Raw genomic sequence first — 22,446 nt, forward strand, 5'->3', positions numbered from 1 at the left:
TTCACTCTCCATAGAGACTGTAAAAAATTGCCAATGCTGACTATATTTTAAGTTGTCATGGCGGGGTATTGGGAAAAGTTTTCAATTAGCAATAAATTGTGCCTTGGATAAACCTCGTTGGCTATGATACTGTCACTGTGCAAAGCTGTCCTATGGCTTTTTTATCTTTATTTTTAAATTTAAATTTTATTAAAATAATACATACAGATTTTAAAAAGTCAAGTAGTACCAAAAAGGTTATGAAATACAGCATTTCCCTTCCCCATCCTTATTTTCTTCCCTCCTTCCTAGAGACAATTTGCTTTATGCTTTTAGCTCTCTCTTCTGCCACTTACACCTCTACCTAATTTGTAAACGATAGGCATATACCACCTTTAGCTACTATCTATCAGCTTCATATTGCAGTAGATGATAATTTATCCGTCTTAGAATGCCATTGTCTTCTAACCTTAATCTTCTTAACATAGTTATATTACAGTAGTTGGTGAAATCAATATTCAGTGTTTACATAGTTACATATGTGAATATAATTCCCAGCAGTGTTGCAGTGTTTTATGATTGTGTTTTCAATGTATCTTCCAGTTTGCTATCTGCTAGAAACCCATTCATGATCTTAAACTTGGTTTATGGTTTCTTTCCATTGTCACATCCAATCTGATTCTTTTTAAAATATGCTATGTTGCTTGTTATAGTTTCCAGTTTCCTGTTGAAATTTTCAAGCATAATTTTTGTGTCTTTTAAAATAGTAAATATAGTTGTCTTATATTGGTGTTTAATAATTCCAATATCTGGAGTCCTTCAGGGCTGTGTTTGATATCACTTATTTCTGTTGGTTCTTGTTCTTGTTATCTAGCCATATGGATTCTAGTTAGATTCTCTGGGTCCTTGATCTGTCTTTCTATACTTAGATTTATTCCCTATTTGATGATGCATATCCATCAAGTTAAAGGTACGTTACAAAGGCAAAAACATGGGAAGGACAGCAGTTGACATGGCTCTCTCTCATATCACACTGTCCCAATCAGGACTGCTGTGCAGTTGTCATTTGAATATCATGACTTTGCCACCAGCATGGAGAGTCTTTTCCTTTTCTCTGTGTTGAATCTCTTATTTTCTGTATTCTGTATTTTCTTCTTTCTCAGATTACTCTCTTATCTTAGTACAGGCAATGTGATTGTGTGATGTAGTAGACAGAATATTGGTTCCCTATAATGTCCACATTCTAATCTCTAAAACTTGTAAATCTGTTTCCTTAAATGGCAAAAGAGACTTTGAAGATGTGATCACATTAAGAATGTTTAAATTGGGAGATTATCCTGGATTATTTGGGTGGCCCCATGTAGTAATAAAGGTCCATATAATAGGACAGTAGGAGATATATGTGTGCATGTGCATGTACGTATGAGAGAAAGAGACGCACAGACAGACAGAGACAGGGAGAAACAGAGAGAACAGAGAGATGTCCTGATTTTAAATACGGATGTATGAAGGAAGGGGCCACAAGACAAGGAATGCAGGCAGCCTCTGGCAGGAAGGAAGATAAGGAATGGATTCTCCTCTAGAGCCTCTGGAAGGGAAACAGTCCTGCTAACATCTTGATTTAGAAATTCTGATCTCCAGAACTGTAAGAAAATACATTTATGTTCTTTTAAGCTACTAAGTTTATAGCAATTTGTTATAGCAGCAAAGAAAATCAATACAAATAATAATTTTTTTTCAGATTTTTTTTTTTTTTGAGATGGAGTCTCACTGTGTGCAGAGGTGTGATCTTGGCTCCCTGCAACCTCTGCCTCGTAGGTTCAAGCAATTCTTCTGCCTCAGCCTCCCAAGTAGCTGGGACTACAGGCACCCACCACCATACTCAGCTAATTTCTGTCTTTTTATTAGAGACAGGGTTTCACCATGTTGGCCAAGCTGGTCTCTTGACTCCTGGCCTCAAGTGATCTGCCCGCCTTGGCCTCCCAAAGTGCTGGGATTACGGGCATGAGCCACTGTGCCTGGCCTAGTTTTCTTCAGATGTTGCAAGTGTCTACAGTCAATCTTCACATTGCCAGTTTGGTTGGTTATAGGATTCTAGGTTGAAGGGCATTTTCTTTTACATTGAAGAACTCTTCCATTGTTTTCTTCCTTCAAATGTTGCTGAGAAGCCCAGAGTCATTTTTATTATCATTCCTTATACGTGGCCTGTTTTCTACCCCTCTTCAGACACTTAGAGCATTATCTGTTTGTCTCTAATGTTCTGATATTTCACAATGTATGAGTCTATAAGAGTAGAAAATTCCATGTGTCAGAAACCAGGTGCTTTAAAATTCCATAAATATAAGGAAAATGCAAGCACAAATTGGGGAAAATATTTACAACATGAAAAATAAAGGGCTGTTATTCTTATAATAGAAAGCACTCTTACAAGAAAAAATAAATTATCCAAAAGAAACATTCACAACAGTAATTCAATAGAGTACATCTGCAGGTCTAGAACTGAAAAGAAAGACAAAAGAAAAAAGCATAAAAGAGTATGAATAATTGGCTGAGAAACATTTAAAAATCCATAGCCTTACTAGAAATAAAATAAATGCAAATTAAAACTGTGAGAAAAAAATTTTCACCTTTTTAATTGGTGAAGATTAAAGAAAACCCTCAAAATAGCTAATGTTGGTTAAGATTTCAGCAACTTACATGCACTGCTGTTAGAAATGCAGTCAACCATCTCTTCTAGATGAGGCAAAATTTTGTAAACCAGATAAAAAGCTTTTAAAAACGTCCATGTTAGGTCGGGCACAGTGGCTCATCCTTATAATCACAGCACTTTGAGGCTGAGGTGGGAGGATCACTTTAGCCCAGGAGTTGGAGACCAGCCTGGGCAACATAGTCAGACCCCATCTCTACAAAAAATAAAACAATGAGCTAGGCATGGTGGCATGTGCCTATAAGTCCTAGCTGCTTGGGAAGCTGAGGCAGGAGGATCATTTGAGCCCAAAAGTTTGAGGCTACAGTGAGTTATGATTACACCATTGCACCTGGGTGACAAAGTGAGACTCTGTCAAAAAAAAAAAAAAAAAAAAAATCAGTACTTAGAATTTATTCCACCAAGATAATAATGAATGATGAATGTGCATAAAGAGTTAATTACCATTTTGGCCATGTCGTTTACAACATTAAGAAAGTGGAAACAGGTCTGGTGGGGTGATATATCTGTAACTCCAGTGCTTTAGAAGACTGAGGCAGAAGGGTTGTTTGAGGCCAGGAGTTCAAGACCAGCCTGGGCAACATAGTGAGACCCCATCTCTAAAAAGAATTTAAAAATTAGCTGGGCATCGTTGTGTGTGCCTGTAGTACTAGCTACTTGGGAGGCTGAAGCAGGAGGATCATCTGAGCTCAGGAGTTTGAGGGTACAGTGAGCTATGATTGCACCACTGCATTCCACCCTGGGTGCAGCGTAAGACCCTATTTCTCTCAAAAAAAAAAAAAAAAAAAAAAAAAAAAAAAAAAAAAAAAAAAAAAAAAAAAAAAAGAGTAGAAACATCTTAAATACTCAACTATAGAAAACTGGCTTAAATTTCCTATGGCAGTGGGATGTTTCAGCAGTTTTAAAGTAAATAAGGCCACTAGCCTGAGGTTGTTTCTGCACCCTGAGCCCTTACATAAGCAAGCTGAAGCCTTATTTTTTTAAATTTAATTATGTATTTTTTTGAGATGGAGTCTCGCTTTGTCACCCAGGCTGGAGTGCAGTGGCATGATCTCAGCTCACTGCAACCTCTGCCTCCCAAGTTCAAGTGATTCTCCTGCCTCAGCCTCTCGAGTAGCTGGGATTACAAGTGCATACTACTGCACCCGGCTAATTTTTTATCTTTTTTGGTAGCGACAGGGTTTTACCATGTTGGCCTGGCTGGTCTCAAACTCCTGACCTCAAGTGATCTGTCCACCTCGGCCTTCCAAAGTGCTGGGATTACAAGCATGAGCCACCTCGCCCAGCCCAAAGCCCAGTTTAGAGGTATTTCTTATAACCGACTTAAATAGACAAATAAAAACAAAGCCCTAACCAAACACAAACAGCCATTGAGTGGATTGGCTATATAACTAGGAGTCTCCCGTCAGACTATACCCAAATAAGGCAAACACTTAACTGCAGCAATTCAGGTAATTTCTTTACTTTGCTTCTGTGTTCAGCCTATAAAAGGTAGCTGCTTCCAGAGCAGAGCCCATAACCTCTTTTGATCTTGGTGCTTCCAATTCATGAATCATTGTTTTATTCAAATAAATGTGTTAATTTCATTTAAAGTTTTTTAAACAGCAAGACATAGTATTAAATTTATCATATAAAAAGTGGTCATTATTGGTAAGAAGTTGACTCATGGGGAACTAAAATGAGAACTGGTGAGAAACAAAATTCTCTGAACTCTGTCCATCATTTGTTAACAGAATGTTTTCTTTCTAGAGATAAATTATTTCTACTTCCAAACATTGAGGAGATAAAAAGAGGGGCTTTTGGCTAGACACGGTGGCTCATACCTGTAATTCCATTACTTTGGTAGGCTGAGGCAGGAGGCTCACTTGAGTCCAGGAGCTCAAGACCAGCCTGGGCAAAAAGCAAGACTTCTTTTCTATTAAGAAGACGAAGAAAAAAGAAAGAGGGGCTTTCAGTAATGATAGTGATAAAATTTAAAAGAAAAAGAGCAACAGTAGCTAACACTGAGTACTTACTGTGTTCCAGGGAACCTGTCAGGTATTTAGTGTATTTTATTTAATTCCCACAATAGCCCTTGGGGGTAGGTAGTATTCTTTAACATCTTTAGATGTGAAGACTGAGGCTTTGAGATGTTGAGTGAATGGCTTAGAGTGACACAGCTGATAAATATTATAGTTTCAATTTAAACTCTGGAAGTCAGGATTCCAGACATTCTTATTCACTGGACTGAACCGCCTCAAATAAATAAAGCAACTGTTACTGGAGATCCCCCAATAGCCCTTTGTTCTGGGAGGCACGCTGAAGGATCATTTTAATTAACTAGATGTAAGGAAACACAGGGAAGGTTGCAGCTGGACATTTGAGAATTGACAATGAAGCTCTTTTCATCATTTCCTTTGGTATAAAAAGTTTGAAGGCTGCTGGGAGAAAATCAGCAAATTTTCCCAAAGACTAATCTTCTGGGAAGGCAGTTACTGAGACTGTGACCACTTCCTTTAGGAAGGTTAATTTACTATATCATCTCTGGACTGAAGTGGCCTGGACTTGACATGGCAGCAAAAGACAGGAGAAATTTACCATGGAGAGGGGAACCTGGACTGCTTACCTGGGCTTAACATTACTGGCTGCAACGTCAAGTTTCTAGCTCAGCTCCTACAAATTTTACTCTAGCATCACAGGTGCGTCCTAGGAAAAAGAGCCACAAAGGTTTTTAACTTTGGAACCACAAATTGTCAGAGCATTTAAATTTTAATAGCTCCATCTTGTGAAAGGTCTTGATATAGCAGGTATTCTGCGTCTCAACAGTGACACCTTGTGGGGCAGAGGTAGCAGAGACTGGTGTCTGTGTGGACTGGAGAAGTTTTCAATCTTTCTTAAAGTCAGTTATAAGCAGGATTGATCCTTTGGACTCTGTTCCTGAACTTAACATGGAAGAGCAAAAACACAGGAGAAACATCATGCACTGTGTACATCTAGTCAGTTTGAATGTTAAACATACACACACACCCCAAAAGGCACATTACAAAATGGCAATGCAAGATATATGACAAAAGGATGATTTTCTTAAATAAAGAGTATTTATTAGTCAATAAAGATAATGATGAGTAATCCAATAGAAAAAGGTCCCAAATAGGCAGCTAACAGAAATACTGATAACACTTAAAAGAGTTTTGATTTCACTCATAATCCATTCATTAAACACAAAAAGTACAATGATGTACTACTTTTCATCTAACAGGTTAATAAATATTAAAAAGTAGGATAGAATTTAGTGTTAGTGAGGGTATGAGAAAACTATCAAAAATTGTTAGTAGAAATAAAAAATTGTGCAAAAATTTGGAAGGTAATCTAGTATAATATATATCTAGATTTAAAATGCACATACTTTATAATCCAGTAATGCCATCATTCAGAATTTAGGAGTGTTTTCTAATGATTTTTTGTTTGTACACTGTATCAATTAGGATGCAGTCATTTGTAAAGAACAAAACAGAAAACCCTCAATTCAAACATGTTTAAACAATGGGGGGGATTTATTAGGTAATGGACTGAGATCCCAGAAATAAATTGGACTTCACCTGGGGTTTGATTCAGCATCCCAGAGATATTATCATCCACCCAGTTTCTTACTAACTCTGTTTTCTGACTTCTGGCACATCAGGCTAATTCCCTATCAAGGTTACAAGATGGTTGACAACAACTCCCAAGGTATAGTGGACATATGCTTTATTTATGGCCGCAAGGCACCTTTGAAAACCTTTCCTATGGAGAGTTTTCCATTTTATAAGTCCTTATTTCCTCAATGTGAAATTCAGAAATTCTGTTTCCCAGTCTCCCTTGCAGCTCTGTGAAATCTGGTGACATGAAGACATAAGCACCATGCAGAAACTCTCCTGGCAAGAGTGGCAGTATTATCTCCAGAAGCAGCAGTTGCAGAGGTTCAGGTGAAAGTCCCTAGGGCCCAGCACCCTTTGCCAGTGGGGTATTTGTGCTCAGTGAGGGCAACTGGTGTTTTCTCTGGAGCAGTTCCGCAATAGTACATATTGTTGTGTGGCTCTCTCTGGGAAAGCTGGATTCTTTGGCATTTCCATAGAGTCTGTGAATTCCCTGATATCCTTCAATCAATTTGCATTCTGCTTAAACTATCTACAGTTCATTCCTATTGCGTGCAAGAACCCTAATACACAAATATACGTTTTTTTTCAGCCACATCTAGGGAGAGGTCACTTTCAGAAATTCTCTCAAAAAAGCAAAGAAGCGTCCTTCTCTGTTATCTCTGGGAAACCTCTTTTTATATCTCTATAGTCAAAATTGGGTCATTTTTTTTTTTTTTCTGTACTACTGGGGCTTGAGGACAGGATTACGGTAATGATCTAAAGCCTGAGGTCACATCCTTATCCCTTAAGGCTTAAGACAAAGAACAAAGAGAAAGAGGTGAGGACGCCCAGGTGAGATCAGGATACTAACTCAGAGAGGGGTGAATGGATGAAAGTATATGGGAGGTGGGAGAACCACAACACCTACTAGACAGAGCAGCTTACATCAAACTCCTTGAACTTCCAAGCTTGCTCCTCACATGTGTGAAGTCTGCATAAACCGCTTTATCATGTTGCTGTTGGTTACCACCTGGAACATCTAGACAGAGTCCCCAGGATAGGATTCAGCTTCCTTTCCATGGGGCCAGTCACATTCTTTGCTGTCTTGTTCCTTCATTCTGCCTTTAATGAGGGATGGGTCAACAAAGAAAATGGCAATGACCTTCTCTTTAGTTTAATGGAAAATTCCTCCAGAAGTTCAACCCTCATTGGTGTAGTCCACTTCCTTATTTTTCTCCTCTATTCTTAGGCACCAATATCTCTGCAACAATGCTTCCTTCTTCTCACCTCTCAAAGCAAGACTTCGTTCATTCTTTGGAAGAACTCATCCCTTGCAAATAGATCAGACTATACCCTAGCAGTATATTTCTCAAAATTTGAAGCCTGTTCTGAGCAATATGCTTTTCAAGTGAATTTTGCCCTTAGTACTAGTGACATTTGGGGCTGGGTAATATTTTTGTTATGAGAGATTGTCCTGTACATTGTAGAGTGTTTAGAAGCATCCCTAGCCTCTATCCACTACAGGCTAGTAGCATCTTCTCCTGCCAAGTTGTGACAATCAAAAATGTCCACTGGAGAGCAGAATTACCCATTTGATAACAACTAAGCTAAACTAATACTCTGGGGTAGAGTGTGCTCGGTAAAGACAGAGGAATCCACTCATATTCCAAGTTAGGATGGGGAACGTGGGGAACTTTGACTATCCAGGTTTCACCAAAAAGTACAGGACAGATAGCTCTTCTTGTGAGTTATCAATGAACTTCTTTGTTCTCCTGACTGTCCTGCAGGGGACTGTTGAATCACCATCTCCCAAGGACAAATATTAATTTTTATGGAGTATAGCCTAACCACAAGGTAGAAGACATATACTTTCCTATCTGTCCTATAATTTTACAAGACCATATCTCTTTTGTATTTTCTGAGACCCAGTCTCACCCAGGCAGTAGTGCAGTGGCATGATCTCGGCTCACTGCAACCTCCGCCTTCTGGGTTCAAGCGATCCTCCCGCCCCAGCCTCCTGAGTAGCTGGTATTACAGGCACTTGCCACCACGCTTGGCTAATTTTTTTGTATTTTTAGTAGAGATGGGGTTTCACCATGTTGGCCAGGCTGGTTTCAAACTCCTGACCTCAAGTGATCCGCTTGCCTCGGCCTCCCAAAGTGCTGGATTATAGGCGTGAGCCACTGTGCCTGGCCGTGGCTACATCTCTTATAATGAGGTGTGACAAATTATTGTTCAACGCAGACTTAAGCCACCTATCTTGCTTCCAAATGTATCTTCTTTGGATCATCCCTGAGTAATATTTTTTAAAATTCCCTTAGCTACTCATAGAGTTGGCCAAAGATGAGAAATTATTACTTGGAAATGTAATCCTGTAGTTTCTTTGTTATGATGGCAGTTGCTGTGTTGTTTGGTACACAGATTATTTTGGGTTATTTGACGCAAAAGTTTCAAATTTCAAACTTTCATCTTTACTGGGCCTTTAGCTACATTTTTTTTTCTGGATAATTTTAGCCTTTAGCATGATGTTCTTAATTACATTTAAGACATTTTGGTCCAAATTGTCTGATATCAAAAGAACGAGCTTGCATTCTTACTGTTTCCATTTGTCTGGTGTTTTAGTGAGTCCAGGTTGTTAGAGACTGGCTGGCTTCAACAACATTTATTTCTTACAGTTATGGAGGATGTGAAGTCTAAGAGCAGGGTGCCAACATGACTAGGTTTTGGTGAGGGCCCTCTAATTGCTTTGCAGACAGATACCTTTTTACTTTATCTTCATGTGGCAGAGTGACACAGGAAGTAAGCTCTGTTGTGTCTCTTCTTATAAGGGCACTATTCCTATTCATGAGGGCTCTGCACTCACAACCTAATTACCTTCCAAAGGTCTCACCTCCAAATACCATCACATTTGGAACTGAGATTCAAGAAATGAATGTTGAGAGTACACATTCAGTCCACAGCACTTGGTATGTCTGTCTATTCCTTTCTATTTAGCCTTTCTGAATCAGTTTTAGGTATTTTGCTTGTATCTACCATAATGATAGCTCACTTCTGTTGCATAACAAACCATACCAAAAATTAGTGGCTTAAAAACCAGCCATTTATTTAGCTCATAATTCTGTAAATTGGCTTAAAATTTCTGGTCTAGGTTGGCTCAGCTGATCTCTGAGGTGCCTGCTTACGTGTCTGAGGTCATCTAGGGTGTTGCCTGGTGGTTGGATGATCTAAGATAGACTTGTTCCTATGTCTGACAACTGTTGGCTAGGGCTAGGAGAGTGACTCTACCACATCTCTCATAATTCAGCAGGCAAGATGGCAAACATGGAGGTCACAGGGCTGTAAGTGCAGTAAGAGAGGACAAACCCTGATGACTGAAGTGTCTGCTTGCATCACAACTGCTAATGCTCCATTGGCCAAAGCAGCTCACATGAACGACCCAGACTTAAAGGTGGAGAAAAGGAGTCTACATCCTGATAGGAAGATCTGCAATGTCACATTGCAAAATCATGATAAAGGGAGAGGAAAAATTTATGGCCAATTTTATAATCTATCACATTGGGTTTTCTTTTGTGAGTCATTTTAAAACTCTTTTTCTTTCAATGGTTGATTTAAACCCAAATACGTGTATTATATGATGCTTTATTTGATTTCAATTTTGTCACATTATTATATACTCTTTATTAAATACATTCTTATTTTTACTGTATGTCCATGTGCATACTTTCAGGCTATTTTCTCAATGTGGACTTGAAATACACTATTTTGAAACTCAAAGCTGCCTTCAGCAGGATTCTGTCTATCCGAAGAGGCAACTATTTCTGTTGGTTCAATCAGTGGGCTTAATGATGGGCCCAGAACTAGGAATTTTCAAGAAGGAAAATCCATTGACTTAATATTCCCAGAATATACTTGTTATGCTGAGAATACACAATAAGAACATATGGCATTTCATTACACAGTTGAAAAACTAACATCATCATAAGCAAGTTTAGAAGCAGTGAAACACACTCTTGGAAGGCATTATTAATGCTCCCTAATATCTGATTCTTCCTTTTCAGTCCCATTGCAGTTTGGTGGAGCCATGTGAAAGGTTCTAGCTAGTGAAATGCAAGTGGAAGTGGGAGGGCTGAGGTAGTGATTCCCTCTTCCATAGTGAAAGTGGAATCTCATGTTGGGGTGGCAGAGCTGTAAGATCAAAGTAGTCTGGATTGCTCAGACACTGGTTGGAGGACAACTCTCAGCCTGTTACATATTAGACTTCATGTGAGCAAATAACACATGTTTATTAAGGCACTGAGATTCTGAAATTGTTTATTGTCAGAGCATGAGCTGGCCGATCTTGACTAACATACCATCATTCTTTGGTCACTGGCCTATTGCCTAATTAGTTGGGGAGCTTGTTGTTGGGGAAAGTATGTTATTTTGAAAGTAGAGTATATAAATATTATACATATATATATGCATATATATATTTAACAAGAGGTGAAACTTATTTAACAATATTTATTGAGTGCCTGCTTTACCAAGTGCTGGAGACATATTAGTATAAAAAACACACAATTTTTGCCTTCATGGAGCTTACATTCTTCTGAGGAAGTCGGATAACAATTAAATCAACAAACAAAATACTTGTGAATTAGGATAAGTGTTATGAAGGAAATAATGGCTGAGCTAGAGGTTAACAAGGGAGGGAATCTACTTTACATAGTATGATGATGAGGAGAGGAGACCTTTCAACTGAGGTATAGAGAAAGGGAGAAAACATTCTAGATCAAATGAGGCAAGAAAGATCTCAGTGAGTTTGAGAAACTAAAAAGGCCAATGTGACTCAGCAGTAACAAATGAGAAACCAAGAGGCAAAATATGAAGTTGCAGAGAAAGATCATCGCATTGCAGTAGGGAGATTGGTTTTCATTCTAAGTCATCAGATAGTATCACCTTAATCTTCCTTTGATCAATGCCACAAAATTAACCACATCTTTGTTAACTTCCTCCCCCTCCCCACCTGCCATCTGCCTCAACAAATGTCATGTCCCTTATCTTTCTGATGATTAATCACTCTGTTTGTAACTTCCTTCCTCTAGTTACCCTTTCTCCTCCTCTTTTCATATATTTTGCTTCTTCATTATCTTCATTATCTTCCTGTCAACCAACTTGCAAGACACCACCCACCCCCGACCATCTTCCATGGGTTATCGATTGGTAATGATTCTACCAATGACTCAGATATTCAGTCCCCAAAACAGCATCTATCCTTGACCATCCCTTTACTTTTCTATGCAGTTCATTAGTAAATTCTTCAATTTTAAACTCAAAGATATTATCAGTTTGGTTCACTCTTGCTAATGTTAGTTTTCATGATCTTTTGCCTTGATTTCAGAAATGGTCTCATGATTTGCCTCCTTGCTTCCATTCGTTCCTTTCTCTAATGCTTTCTTTATGCATCAGCCAAGGGTGGCTACTTATTTTAATGCAGAATAGCTTAATTAAAATAAACAATTAAAAAAAAATAAATTGTGGTAAAATAGGCTGGTGCAGTAGCTCACACCTGTAATCCCAGCACTTTGGGAGGCCGAAGTGGGTGGATCACTTGAGGCCAGGAGTTAGAGACCAGCCTGGCCAACAACACGAAAGCCTGTCTCTATTAAAAATACAAAAATTAGGCAGGCATGGTGGCTCTTGCCGGTAGTCCCAGCTACTCAGGAGACTGAGGCAGAAGAATCCCTTGAACCTGGTATGCGGAGGTCGCAGTGAGCCAAGATTGCGCCACTGCACTCCAGCTTAAGTGACAGAGTGAGACTCTGTCTCAAGAAAAAATTGTGGTAAAATAAGCTTTTACTAAAATGAAAGTAGTCTATGTACTGCAAAAGTTACAATAAAAAAATATAGGCAAACCTAAAGAAAAAATACACATTTCCACTTCCAAAGTTTACCACTCCTAACATCTTAGGGTATAAGCCCACTAAATCTTTTTTCGTTGTATGTAATTATATATATGTGCATTTTTAAACCAAAATGAGATGATGTAACATACATACCATTTCGTGACTTGCTCTTTTCAGTTAATGATTTTTTCCACGGTAATACAGTCCTATTTTATCCAATACTCAGTCCATCTACATTCATATTTCCTTAATGGTCCTGAAAATGCATTTTATAGTCTGTTCAAACCGGGATCCAATTCAAACTGTTATGTCCCTTAAATTTCTTTTCACAAAGCAGTTGCTTTTTCATGACAAATTGTTGAAGAGGTGGGCCACTTATCCTGCAGAAAGTTTCACCTTCTGGATCTGTCTAGTTACTTCCTCTGGCATCACTAAATTTGTTCACCTATCAGTCGGAGTCGTGCTCTTTTGCCCAGGCTGGAGTGCAGTGGGGCAATCTCGGCTCACTGCAACCTCCGCCTCCCAGGTTCAAGGGATTCTTCTGCCTCAGCCTCCCAAGTAGCTGGAATTACAGGCGTGCACCACCACGCCAGGCTGTTTTGTATTTTTAGTAGAGACGGGGTTTCACCATATTGGCCAGGCTGGTCTTGAACTCCTGACCTCGTGATCCACTGGCCTAGGACTCCCACAGTGCTGGGATTATAGGAGTGAGCCACCGTGCCCGGCCTATCAGTTGTTTTCATAAGCTGTGTTATATACAAAAGCTTGATAGATTCAAGTTAAATATTTTTGCCTGAATATACCATGATGATACTGTATACCACGACATACCACATCCCATCAAAAGACAAACTATCCAACTGAACTAAAAAGTGGCCTTTAAAAAATGTAAATTTTAAATATATATTGCTTAAGTCTCATACTTCCTCTGCATTTATTATACAATACTAAACAAATTCTTCAATTTGGACTACAAGGTTCTGAACGATTTGATGCCTGCTTACTCCTCCAACTTTATTTCATCCCATTCTTTTTTTTTTTTTTTTTTTTCTTTGGGACGGAGTTTCGCTCTTGTTACCCAGGCTGGAGTGCAATGGCACGATCTCGGCTCACCGCAACCTCCGCCTCCTGGGTTCAGGCAATTCTCCTGCCTCAGCCTCCTGAGTAGCTGGGATTACAGGCACGCGCCACCATGCCCAGCTAATTTTTTGTATTTTTAGTAGAGACGGGGTTTCACCGTGTTGACCAGGATGGTCTTGATCTCTTGACCTCGTGATCCACCCGCCTCGGCCTCCCAAAGTGCTGGGATTACAGGCTTGAGCCACCGCGCCCGGCCTCCCATTCTGTTTTTAAAGGTCTGGTCACATGTTTCGTTTCCAGTCCCGGAACATGGTAAGTGCTTGCCTCCCAGGGCCTCTGCAGGCTTTTGGTTTGGAGGCTCTCCTTTGCCACTCCACCCCTCTCCATTCTTCTCCTCTTCTGGTATCAAGCATCTTCTGAAATTACAGATGTTGTTTTAAATGTATTTAAAATTTTGTTCTTTCTACAAAACAGCAACAACAGATACAGGTTCGTTTTCAGTTCACCTAGTCGAAGAAAGCCTACTTTATCTTAAATTACGGTCCTTCAAGCGATCTTAACGTCCTAAATCCCAAGCACCCTGTTTTTTTCCTGATACTTTTTCAGTTTACCTTAAGGTCTGTGCCAACCTGACAGTAAGATGCACGATGGCAGGGATCTTGCCTACTAGGTTCCCTGTGCACTCCGTACCTGTGCACAGCAGCCCATCAACAGAAGTTGAAGAAAATTCGTTGGTCACAATAACCCTGGGGCCGCGTCTCTGGGAGGCAGCCTCAAACTCTCGCAGGTGGCAGCGACAGAAGTACCTCTCCAGGAAGTTGTTCGAGTGGAGGAATACTCTTACGTCAAAGTGCTCAGTACACTACAGCGGCAGGAAGGAGGAAGGGAAGAATTCTAGATGCGGGGAAAGTCAGTATTTTACAGCACAGTACAGGTTAAACTCGATCCTGGAAGGCGTCGCCGCTGCGACACCTTCACGTGACCGCGGGCGGCCGAAGGCCCCCCCCCCGCGCCCAGTGCGCCTGCGCTGGCGCTCCCGGAAGTGGCCGGACCAGGAACGCAAGCGGAGCTCACGTCCGTCAGCCAGTCAGTCCGCCAGTCCGCCAACCCGGTACCTCTCTCTCCTCGGCCTTCGTAGCTGTCAGAGGTCGGTTTGGCCCGAACGGCGGCAGAGGCGCTGATCATGGCGACATTCATCTCGGTGCAGCTGAAAAAGACCTCAGAGGTGGACCTGGCCAAGCCGCTGGTGAAGTTCATCCAGCAGACTTACCCGAGCGGCGGGGAAGAGCAGGCCCAGTACTGCCGCGCGGCGGAGGAGCTCAGCAAGCTGCGCCGCGCCGCAGTCGGTCGCCCGCTGGACAAGCACGAAGGCTCGCTTGAGACGCTCCTGAGGTGGGCGCGGGGCCGGGGGTGGGTAGACCTGCCAGCCGTCCCTCGCAGCCCCTCTTCCTGTCTCCCCTCTTCCCTCAGTCCTGTAACCTGGGCCGAGCCGCCCCGCCCCGGCCTGACCGGGCGCGTAGGTGTGGTCAGCATTCCTTGCTGGTGAGCAGGGCCAGCCCTTCAGGCCCGCTGTGACTGCCCGCTCGTCCTGCCTGCCAGCCTGCCCAGCCCTGGGTCTGCCAGGGCTCGGTGGATCAGATGCCTGGGTGCACCAGTCTGCCATGTACGGATCTCTCGCCACATTTACTTATAAACTAGTTTTTACTTTTTTGAGTCTCTAACTGAAGCTTCCCCCTTTTCCCTCATTTTTCCGTCACTGTCTTTCTTGGACCAAATTTAGATTTCATAATAGTAGTTGCTTGAAGGAAGTGGGGGAATTGGGACACTGGACCACATGTCTGATCAACTCATTGCATTGTCCACATGAAATGGACCATCTTCCTCAGTTCAAAATTATCAAATGACAGAAAGTTAGGAGCTACAACTATTTGAAATAAAACTGTAGTTACATAATAGAACCGTTCAAGGTAGGTTGTTTAAAAGCAGTTTGTTCACCAACAGGTATATACATAGTGGAGTAAATGTGTTATTTTAGCAAATGCTTATTTAGCTCATGCTGTATTTAATGAGGGCTCCTTTCATGATACTTAATAGTTATGATAAGAACATTATTATAGGACTTTAGAGTTAATTTCTTTTGCCTACCTTGTTAATGATCTCGTTTTCTTTGTATAATGTACTCTACTTGGTTCACAGGAGAAACACAATTGTATTCCGACCCAAGGAGCAGAAACCCAGGCTAAACCTAGCTTGAGCTAAGAAAGGACTTATTCTGCTAACTGACAAGTCTAGGGATATTCCTTCCCTAGCTTTAGGTATCACTGGAGATCGTCTTGCCTACATGATGCTTCCCTTGAAAGCATCATGTATTGACAGGGATGGGTTTAGTGTGCTTACGAAAGTCCGCAATACTCAGTATCTTAGAGAAGAGAGTACTTTTCTCCTTAATTCTGGTGGAAGTCCATGGGAGGCCTCTGGGCCTTTGAGCCATCATATTTGTTTGCACCAGTATATGATGGTGGGAAATGGACTAATTTAATTGCCCCTGTCTGAGTCATCCAGCTGGTTTAATTTCTCCTTACCCTATGGATTAAAACAAGATAAGTCCAGACTGGGGAAGGGTTGGTTCTCCAAAGGAAGGGATATTGAATAGATGACCCAGAGAAATAATGACCCCTTGGTGTCAAATTTTAGAGGTAGGACTGTTGGGCCGCAAGGATCATTAGTCTGATAGTGTAAGCATTTTTTTTTTTTTAAGTTAACCTGGGAACACTTAGCCATTCTTTAGAATTAACATAAAGTTTCAAAGTGATTTTTATGTAGGCATGAATAGCATTCAGTGAGGATTTTCCATTAGTAATATTAAGAAAACATAGTTGTATAATGAACTCTATGATAAAAATCTTGTTGAATAGATCAAATTTGATTCCAGTCCTCAAATTTGGGATCTTCAGAGGCATTTGGTGCATGGGTTTAAAAACTAACAGACATGGAAGGATGGTGGATGATGGTTTGGATAAGGCTCTCCTATGAACTTTAAAACTTCATTCATTTGTTCATACCTTTATTTTTACCAGACTTAAATGTGTCAGCTGTTCCTAATAGATAGTGGACCTGTTGTAGATATAGTCTCTTTGAAACTAACCATGTTTTTTTAGTCATCTCTGTATATTCTCCTTCTGCCACATTCATTCAACAAATACTAAGTATTTTTACTTTTCGGTCTTCTAGAGGGGTTAGGTTAAGCTTGGAGATACTACTAAATTTTATAATGAACGTAGGTACAAAAGTTCCTTAGGTATATATGCCATAAAATTAGATGTGAGTCAGTTGTGTGATGTTCATTCAAGTCTGGCAGAATATCTTATTTTTAATGATTATGTTTGGATGATTGTGTAAACTTAACATTAATTTTTTAATTTAATGAATTTTTAAACTAATGAACTTTGAAAAAGAGGGTTTAAACTAATTCCTAAAGAACTGAAGCTATCTTAGTAAGTCCTGATGTGCAGCTCCATATATAGCTCTAGTGATAGACTTGGCTTCTTACTGCTAACTTGTAGGTGTTCTGTTAAAATTTCTAAAGTATATATTTATGCATATTATAATAATGAGAATGATTACTTAAAAACTCATTTGTTCTGGGTGTGGTAGCATGCACTCATAATTCCAGCTGAGGCGGAGGGATCACTAGAGCCCAGGAGTTAGAGACCAGCCTGAACAACATACTGAGACCCTGTCTCAAAATCAAAACAGAAAACAACAACAAAAAAACCTTTTTGTATGATACTTCTTCCTTCATAAAGTGGCTTTTACTAAAAATTGATTAGACCTTCGTAAATGGTGAACTAGGGTGATCAAATGGGAACCCTGCTAGTTTTTTATTTTTTTTGAAACTTCAGATATACTAGCTACCAGCATTGTGTCATTTCTTTTATGGTGATCGATTTCTTTAGAGAGAAAGCTTCTAGTGTCCTTCCATGAAAAAGTCTGCTTATCAGCTTTCTAAATTTTATCCTGGGGAATGGAGGTTGGGAATCTTAACAATCATGTATGCAGTCTTTCTATCAGGTACATCTGTTTTTAGTGACACCTCCATTAGGATTAGGTTCATTTCTGTGTGGTATTTTCCAAATTATCTGAGTTAAGGTTTTCTTTCTTTCTTTCTTTTTTTTCCTTGTGATGGAGTTTTGCTCTTGTTGCCCAGGCCGGGTGCAGTGCTGTGATCTTGGCTCATCACAACCTCCGCCTCCTGGGTTCAAGCGATTCTCTTGCTTCAGCCTCCTGAGTAGCTGGGATTACAGGCATGCACCATACCCAGCTAATTTTGTATTTTTTGTAGAGAAGGGGTTTCTGCATGTTAGTCAGGCTGGTCTCAAACTCTTGACCTCAGGTTATCCACCCACCTCAGCCTCCCAAAGTGCTGGGATTATAGGCATCAGCCGTGGCGCCCAGCCAAGGTTTTATTCTTTTGTAAAAAGTTGGCTGGCAGGTAGTTCTGGTAGCCCAGGTCTTATATAGTGGTTCTGTGAAGTTCATTGAGGTTCAGATTCCTTTCAGCTTTGTGCTGTGTAAAACCTAGAATATTGTTCTCAGGTCCAGGTTGTAATCATATTCAAGTTCCAGGTGGTAGGATGGAGAAAGGGAGAAAGGCACAGGGCTCGACCTTTAGGGTGTTTCCTGGCAACTATTCCACAACCCCTTGCCTATATGTTACTGGCCATTATGTATGTCCACTTCTCATAGGATGCTAGGAAAAGGAATTTCCATTATGAGCAGCTATATATTCAGCTAAAGATACAGGGTTTTGTTAATAAGGAAGAGGATAGAACCGATAATGATGTAGTCAATTAGCATACCCTACCCCACTTAGCAGTGCTTGATCTCCACCTTAGTTGTATTTGCTATCTCTGACCTTTTTCTGAGAGTGAACCTACCCTCATAGTAGAGGATCTGGGAGCTTGAAGGTTTTTTTGAAGGATTTTCAACCACACCTCGTGCTTACATTGAACTACCTTGAGAGGAATCTCATGTTTCTTAATTCAGATCCTTTTCTGGCTTCTCTAGCATGATTTGGCTTCTACTTTGGCTCCCTTCCCTCTTAGCCAGTTAGATTTTAGATATCTCTTTTCCATTCATTCATTCATTCATTCAGTCACTTTACCTTTTAGTAAATTCTGTTAAAACCTCTTATATGCTCTGTGCCCTTCTCATTCTTTTTGTCCATGTTCATGTACATCTTTTACATTTTTGAATTCTTGTTTCAGTGGGTTTTGGTGGGGAGCAAAGAAGGGTGTTTATTCAGATTTCTTTGTTTAACTGTAAGAGGAAGGTGTTTGCATTTTCAACTCTCCGCAGTGCGTATAACAATTTACATTCTCATCAGCAGATGTATGGGGGTTTCTTATTCCTCCATATCCTTGCTAATACTCACGGATTAATAATTTAATTTATTGCTTTTTGCTAAATTGATTGGCGAGAAATAGTACCTTTAGTTTGCATTCCTCTAATTTTGCTGAGGTTGAACAGTTTATGTTTACTGGCCACTTTGTTTCTTTTTCTGTGATTGCTTGTTCTTTTCTTTTGCCCATTTTTTATTGAGTTTTTTTTTTTCTTTACTGATTTATAGGAGTTGTAGCATTTTCTGGATATTTATCTTTTTTTATTATGTGTGTTACAAAAATCTTCCAATCTGTTTCTTGTCTCCCAACTGTGTTTATGCTATATTTTGTCATATAAAAGTCCTCTCAAAATGTTGTCATCTCCTCATAGTTTGTAGTAAAGATTTTTTTTTCCTTATTCCTAATGTTGTGCATGTGTTATATGTGATTTTCCTCCCTCAGATTTGCCAAAGGTTTGGAGCCACCTTTTCTTGTTTAAAACCAAGCCTTTTTGGTTGGTTTTCTGCCCTTGTCATTCTTTTTTTATTTTTATTTTTGGTTATTCATTTTTTAAAAAAAAATTTTCTTTGTTCTATCTCTTTGTACGGATTCATTAGTTTTCCATCTTTTTGGTTTTTCTAATATATTTTAGGACTGTATTATTTTCTCAGTCTGTATTGGGTACATCCTACTGTCTTTTTCATTTGTAAAATGAAGTTGATGGAATAGTCCTGTCATTTCTGAAATATTTTCAGAAATTATAATGTTTTATAGATCAGGAAAGAAAATATTCTTTTTTACTTCACAGCTGTTGTTTGCATTCTGATTGTTGGTTTGGTGGTGAAGATGTTGTTGCAGGACTTTTCCTTGTCCCATGACCATGAACTCTGGCAAAGCCAGAGTTCCAGCTAGAGTGCATCGCACCTGTCAGCTTGAATCTCAGGTTCCACACAGGAAGAGGACAGGCTAGGCTCTTCCCTGTGGAACTTCCAAGGCCTCACCTTAGTGAACAGGCTGGCTGGAGTTTCCCCAGGGACCCCCTTCCACCTGGCTGTCTCAATAGTGAGATATTGCTACAATTTGTTAACCAAATACTAATGGAGAGTCTATGTGAACCTTACTATAGGAGACAATGTGGAGGATTTAAAGATATACTTGGTCCCTGGTCTCAAGGAATTACTGCCTTACCTTTTCGGCTCAGTAATTTTATTCTGCATAGATGAAACATAAGGGAAGATTATAAATATGATTTGTTTTTCTGTGTTTTGACTTTTCTGGTGTTTAGTAAATAAGAAAACTTAGGACTATCATCATTCTATGTATCTGTAAGAATAATCTTCTGAGGTGTTTTATACAGGAGGTTTAAGTCCACACAGCTATCTTTATGGCAGAACTGGACTAAGGTCCTGACCTCCTGATTCCCCAGCTGGTTACTTTTTACCATACTCTGCTGCAGTAGTTCTTGATTAATGATTTTTCACGTGTTAAATTGGATGAAGAAAGAAGTGTGAAAGTAAAGGTCACAAAGACTCTGTGAATTCCAGCCAGTGTCTCTGGCCCAGCTCTTCTGATTCTCTTGTTTCTTCCTCTAGTTGATGGTCTGGAGTCGCGTATCCCTAAATACAGATTGGAACTGAATAGCGTTGTGTGAATTAACATTACAGTATTATTTTGGCCATGTGGATTGGTTGTTCTTGATCCCCATACTTTCCCCTTAAATTAAAAAAAGGAAACCTTTTTTAAAATTAAATACAGAATTTAATCTTTATTTAAACATTTTAACTTTTTTTTTTTTTTTTTTTAGATGGGGCCTTGCTGAGTTGCCCAGGCTGAAGTACAGGGGCACCATGATAGCCCACGGCAGCCTTCATCTCCTGGGCTCAAGCTGTCCTACTTCAGCCTTACAAGTAGGTGTGTACCACCACACCTGGCTAATTTTTAAATTTTTAGGAGAGAGGAGGTCTTGCTATGTTCCCCAGCCAGGTCTTGAACTCCTTAACTCAAGCAATCCTCCTGCCTTGGCCTCCCAAATACTGGGATTACAGGTGTGAGCCACCATACGTGGGCTTTTTTTTTTTTTTTTTAACTAGAATTTCTAATTAGAATTTGTCCTGTACCTATTTGTGATATTTTCAAAGAAATGTATTTATTTCCTAGTCTTTTTTCCCCATGAGATTTTAAAATTGAGCCATTATATATTTGTGCTAAAGTGGTTGAGTTTTATAAAATACTGGAGAACATATATAAGCACTTCTACATAGTTGCAAAATAATAATCTATAACTACCATTTGTCTTACATGTATTACTGGGTGTCCAGGCACTATTGTAAGCATTTGATACACAGTATCATTTATTCCTCACTCTTAAAGGAGGTTATTATTACTCTTACTTTAGGAAAGGTTCAGAGATTGAATAACTCTTTCATGATCACATAGCTCAGAGTTGGGATTCAAACTCAAGGCTGTCTGATTTGAAAGTCTGTAACTTCATACCTTTTAGATATATTTGGGATTTTATAGTGTTGGTTAAAAAAATTCACTTATTTCTGAAATGGAATCTATAATAAAGACACCAATTTTTCCACAATGTGCTAGTTTTCTCTCTGGCTTAGCATACTGGCTTTTGCTGTGCCTACTTGTACAAAATTTGCAGCCTAGGTCTACGTTGTTAGAGATACAGCATAGGCTGGAATCTGCTGCTGTGGTAAAGCCTACTTTGTTAAAGAGAAGGGTGTGGTAGATGCTCTTTTTTCTGTGAGTTCCCTACCTAGAGAACTTTGATACTTGAGATCTAGGCTGAACTGTGAGGGATAATTCCCTGTGGAATTATATTGAAGGAGTAGCTTATCGTAGTTGGTTCTCCTGGAACAGCATTTTGCTTGTTGTTACTGCAGTTAGCAATGACTGCCTTCTTTTGTAAAGTATTACTTGATCTCTCATTTTGTTGGGATTTGCTCCATATTGATCAGACATTGTTGATTTTCAGTGACTGCCTTCCTGTTTTATTTCAACTTCTATAATCTGTCCTAAGCCATTTTACTTTGAGGATTTCATCACTTAGCTTCTAGTCATTCAAATATGGGATATAAATACACTGTTCCCCCCCATACAACTCAGGTTTTGTGAATTGACCTCAAAAGCTTTGGGGTGAAGAAAATGGGTATGAAAATTTTAGTGCATTCAGTTTAGCCATTCTTTTCCTCACCCATTTGCAGAGCAAGTAACCTCATTTCCTACTACTACCTTCCTTGTTTACTTTATAGCAAGGGTCAGCAAAATAAGGCCTGCCCAGCGGCCTGTTTTTGTATGGCCTGTGGGCACCACTCCACTGGGTTAGCATCGTGAGTGTTGGAGACCTAGCTAAGGTGTTTGCCTCTGTTCCATTCTCCCCTTTGCTTCTAGCTCCTGCCCTGCTGGCCAGTGGTTATGCTTTATTGCTGCCCAGACTTACTCTGGTGCCGCCTACACATTGGATATTCTGCTTGGCAATGAGTTGGCACTAAATGGTAGAATCTCAGTCTGGAAATTGGTGACTCAGCTAATTACCTCACCTCCAGCCAGCTGGAGCAGGTGCCCATGGTAGGCCCTTTTTGAGAATTTGGGTCTCATTGGGGCAGAGTAAAACTGACTGTGTTGGTCACTCTTCCCATCTCCCCATGGATCCTCTACATCAGACAGCTACTTTTCCTTTGGAGAATGTCTCCAGCAGATGGTACCTGGGCAGCTGTGTGCCATCATTTTGAGACGGCCCAATCTAGGCAAAAAAGGTACAGGCCAGGGCAGGGGTTTTTCTCTTGTTTGTAAGTACTTAGATACTT

At 40.0% G+C, this 22,446-nt stretch overlaps 1 protein-coding gene, 1 long non-coding RNA gene and 1 other non-coding gene across 6 annotated transcripts in view; 1 reads left to right on the forward strand and 2 right to left on the reverse strand.

The window, feature by feature from the left end:
* Nucleotides 1-5: 5 nt before the first annotated feature.
* LOC119470081 lies at nucleotides 6-147 on the reverse strand. The gene has a single exon (XR_005198956.1). It is a non-coding gene; the product is annotated as a U4 spliceosomal RNA (small nuclear RNA).
* Nucleotides 148-1,974: 1,827 nt separating this feature from the next.
* Nucleotides 1,975-14,139, reverse strand: LOC108299443. 2 transcript variants are annotated; one of them, XR_005198940.1, is made up of 3 exons: nucleotides 13,859-14,139; nucleotides 5,292-5,371; nucleotides 1,975-2,262 (listed from the first exon to the last, which is right to left on the reverse strand). It is a non-coding gene; the product is annotated as an uncharacterized LOC108299443 (long non-coding RNA). The 2 variants fall into 2 exon arrangements; XR_005198939.1 differs by lacking the exon at nucleotides 1,975-2,262 and adding an exon at nucleotides 4,568-4,601.
* LOC108299442 (programmed cell death 6 interacting protein) overlaps nucleotides 13,582-22,446 on the forward strand; it is a 70,568-nt gene continuing 61,703 nt past the window's right edge. For 2 of the 3 annotated variants that reach the window (XM_017521758.2, XM_017521760.2), the window contains exon 1: nucleotides 13,582-14,639. In XM_017521758.2, the coding sequence (XP_017377247.1) occupies nucleotides 14,431-14,639 (209 nt within the window). In that variant the 5' untranslated portion in view covers nucleotides 13,582-14,430. The remainder of the gene's footprint in view (nucleotides 14,640-22,446) is intronic. The other variant, XM_017521762.2, reaches the window with a different exon arrangement.

Source organism: Cebus imitator, unplaced genomic scaffold (assembly GCF_001604975.1).
Source record: "Cebus imitator isolate Cc_AM_T3 unplaced genomic scaffold, Cebus_imitator-1.0 Scaffold21, whole genome shotgun sequence".
In the NCBI taxonomy this organism is placed as follows: Eukaryota; Metazoa; Chordata; class Mammalia; order Primates; family Cebidae; genus Cebus; species Cebus imitator.